Raw genomic sequence first — 1797 nt, 5'->3', positions numbered from 1 at the left:
GAGTGTGGAGCGCTTCCCGAGCGCCGACCCGCCTGCCGTTGACTGCTATTGATTGCTCGCTTGCCTGGTCATTTTGATGCTCTCCTTTCTCGCCTCTGGCCTGCAATCGCTCCGGGGGCCAGCCCTGCGAATTCATTTGCCTTCTCTCTGACCTGAAAGAACTGGTTCACTAAACACGACTCTCCCTTGCCGCGCTAATAAGCTCTGGATGCCCGTCACGAGCGGCGCAACATGTAATGATCTAAGTTGAGCAATATTGAAGTTGGAAACGGTGTCAGCATGGGGCACGCAAAAGGCGGTGTATGATCCCGCCGGCAGCGGCTCTGCGGCATGTGGCATGCCGCTGCGTGGCGCTGCAAACGGCGGTGCATTGTTGATCAACATGCCCCATGATGCATCTTGTGCCACGGCAACCTGCTGCACATCACTAGGAATGCCTGAAACCGCTGCTTTTACTGCGTCAAAATTTTGGCCAGGTCGGGTAGAAAGTTGCCATCTCCTCTGCCATCGTCAGCTCCGTCAGCTGCATTCACGTTCACAATCAGAGGCGCGATCGCGAGTGCTGGCGCCCGCCCCCACGCACGCCCATCACCCCCCTTTTGCAGCGCCGCCCTGCGCTTCACTGCCTCTGTCCCGGCGTCATCACATCCCAGGAGCTTACCCCCACAGCTGACGCCCGCCCAGACCCTGCCATCAGGCCAGCAGCTCCAGCCATCACCCAGCATGGCGCCCCCGCACGGCGGCACAAAGCTGCTGTCACCTGAGGAGGTGGGCAGCCTGACGCAGGGCAGCAGAAATGCAGACACACGCAGCATGCTGCTGCCTGGCAGCAAAGCGAATGCAAGCAGGGGGCAGGGCCCCAGGCCCCTGCGCGTGCCTGCGCATGCTGCTTTGCTTCGGGAGACGCACGCCGCAAAGCCGCAGGCGCCGCGTGCGCGCCCTGTCGCCGCCGCCGCCGCCGCGACCCACCCGCCGCCGCCTCTCGCCCGCCGCAGGAAAAGATGTACGAGGGCCAGCCCCGGGGGTTCCCCTTTGGGGATTTCGACCTGGCGGATGTCATGCTGCCGGAGGATGACGACATGGACATACCTAGCGGGTCGGACGAGGAGCAGGAGGAGGATCTGCAGACCGAGTCGGGTTTCAGCAATGTGTTGGGTGCGGGGCGCTGCCGCTCTGCATGCTTGTGTGTGGTTTCCTTGCTGCCGCCAGCCGCTGCGTGCATGCAGGAGCTGCGGTCGCTCGCTGCTGCTGCTGGCGCCGTCGCTGTCGCCGGCGTGCGGCGGTCGCGAGCCGCGGCAGCACCGGGCGACGGGCGCGCATGCGCTGCCGCCTGCCTGCGGCGCACTCACCCTGCGCGCCTGCCCCGGCCCGCGCGTGCTGGCCGCAGTGGTGGACAACCTGCCCGCTGTGCCTGCTGAGAAGTACGACAAGCTGACCGCTATCCTGACCAAGATCTTTGGCGGCAGCGGGCGCATCCGCGAGGGCGGCCTGTTCCACCCGCAGGACGAGGCCACCAAGCGCAGCAAGGGCTATGCTTTTGTGGAGTATGAGAACGCGGAGCAGGCGCGGGCCGCGCAGGTGGGTGCCGCGCCCGGGGGGGCCGGGGGTTGGGCCGCGAGCGGGTGCTTGCTTTCGGTTCGGAAGGGGACGGGAATCGCCGGATGGAGCACGACAGGCGGGCCGCGCGGCCGGCTCCGGGCCTGAGGCAGCCAGCCCCACCCCGCCCGGCCCCCTTCTCCTCTGCTCACCACCCGCTCCCTCGCCTATACCCTGCCCTGCCTTGAACCCCTGCCCCAT

General features: G+C 66.3%; 1 protein-coding gene across 1 annotated transcript in view; it reads left to right on the top strand.

Moving 5' to 3' along the window:
• CHLNCDRAFT_136163 (hypothetical protein) overlaps positions 1-1797 on the top strand; it is a gene marked incomplete at both ends in the record, with an annotated part of 10421 nt that overhangs the window by 3349 nt on the left and 5275 nt on the right. Inside the window, 2 exons of the mRNA XM_005846106.1 lie at positions 996-1155; positions 1388-1578. Of these exons, the coding sequence (XP_005846168.1) occupies positions 996-1155; positions 1388-1578 (351 nt within the window). The remainder of the gene's footprint in view (positions 1-995; positions 1156-1387; positions 1579-1797) is intronic.

The sequence above is a fragment of the Chlorella variabilis genome (genome assembly GCF_000147415.1).
Source record: "Chlorella variabilis unplaced genomic scaffold CHLNCscaffold_15, whole genome shotgun sequence".
In the NCBI taxonomy this organism is placed as follows: Eukaryota; Viridiplantae; Chlorophyta; class Trebouxiophyceae; order Chlorellales; family Chlorellaceae; genus Chlorella; species Chlorella variabilis.
The sequence above is the reverse complement of the archived record's forward strand: the minus strand, read 5'-3'. Positions and strand labels throughout refer to the sequence as shown.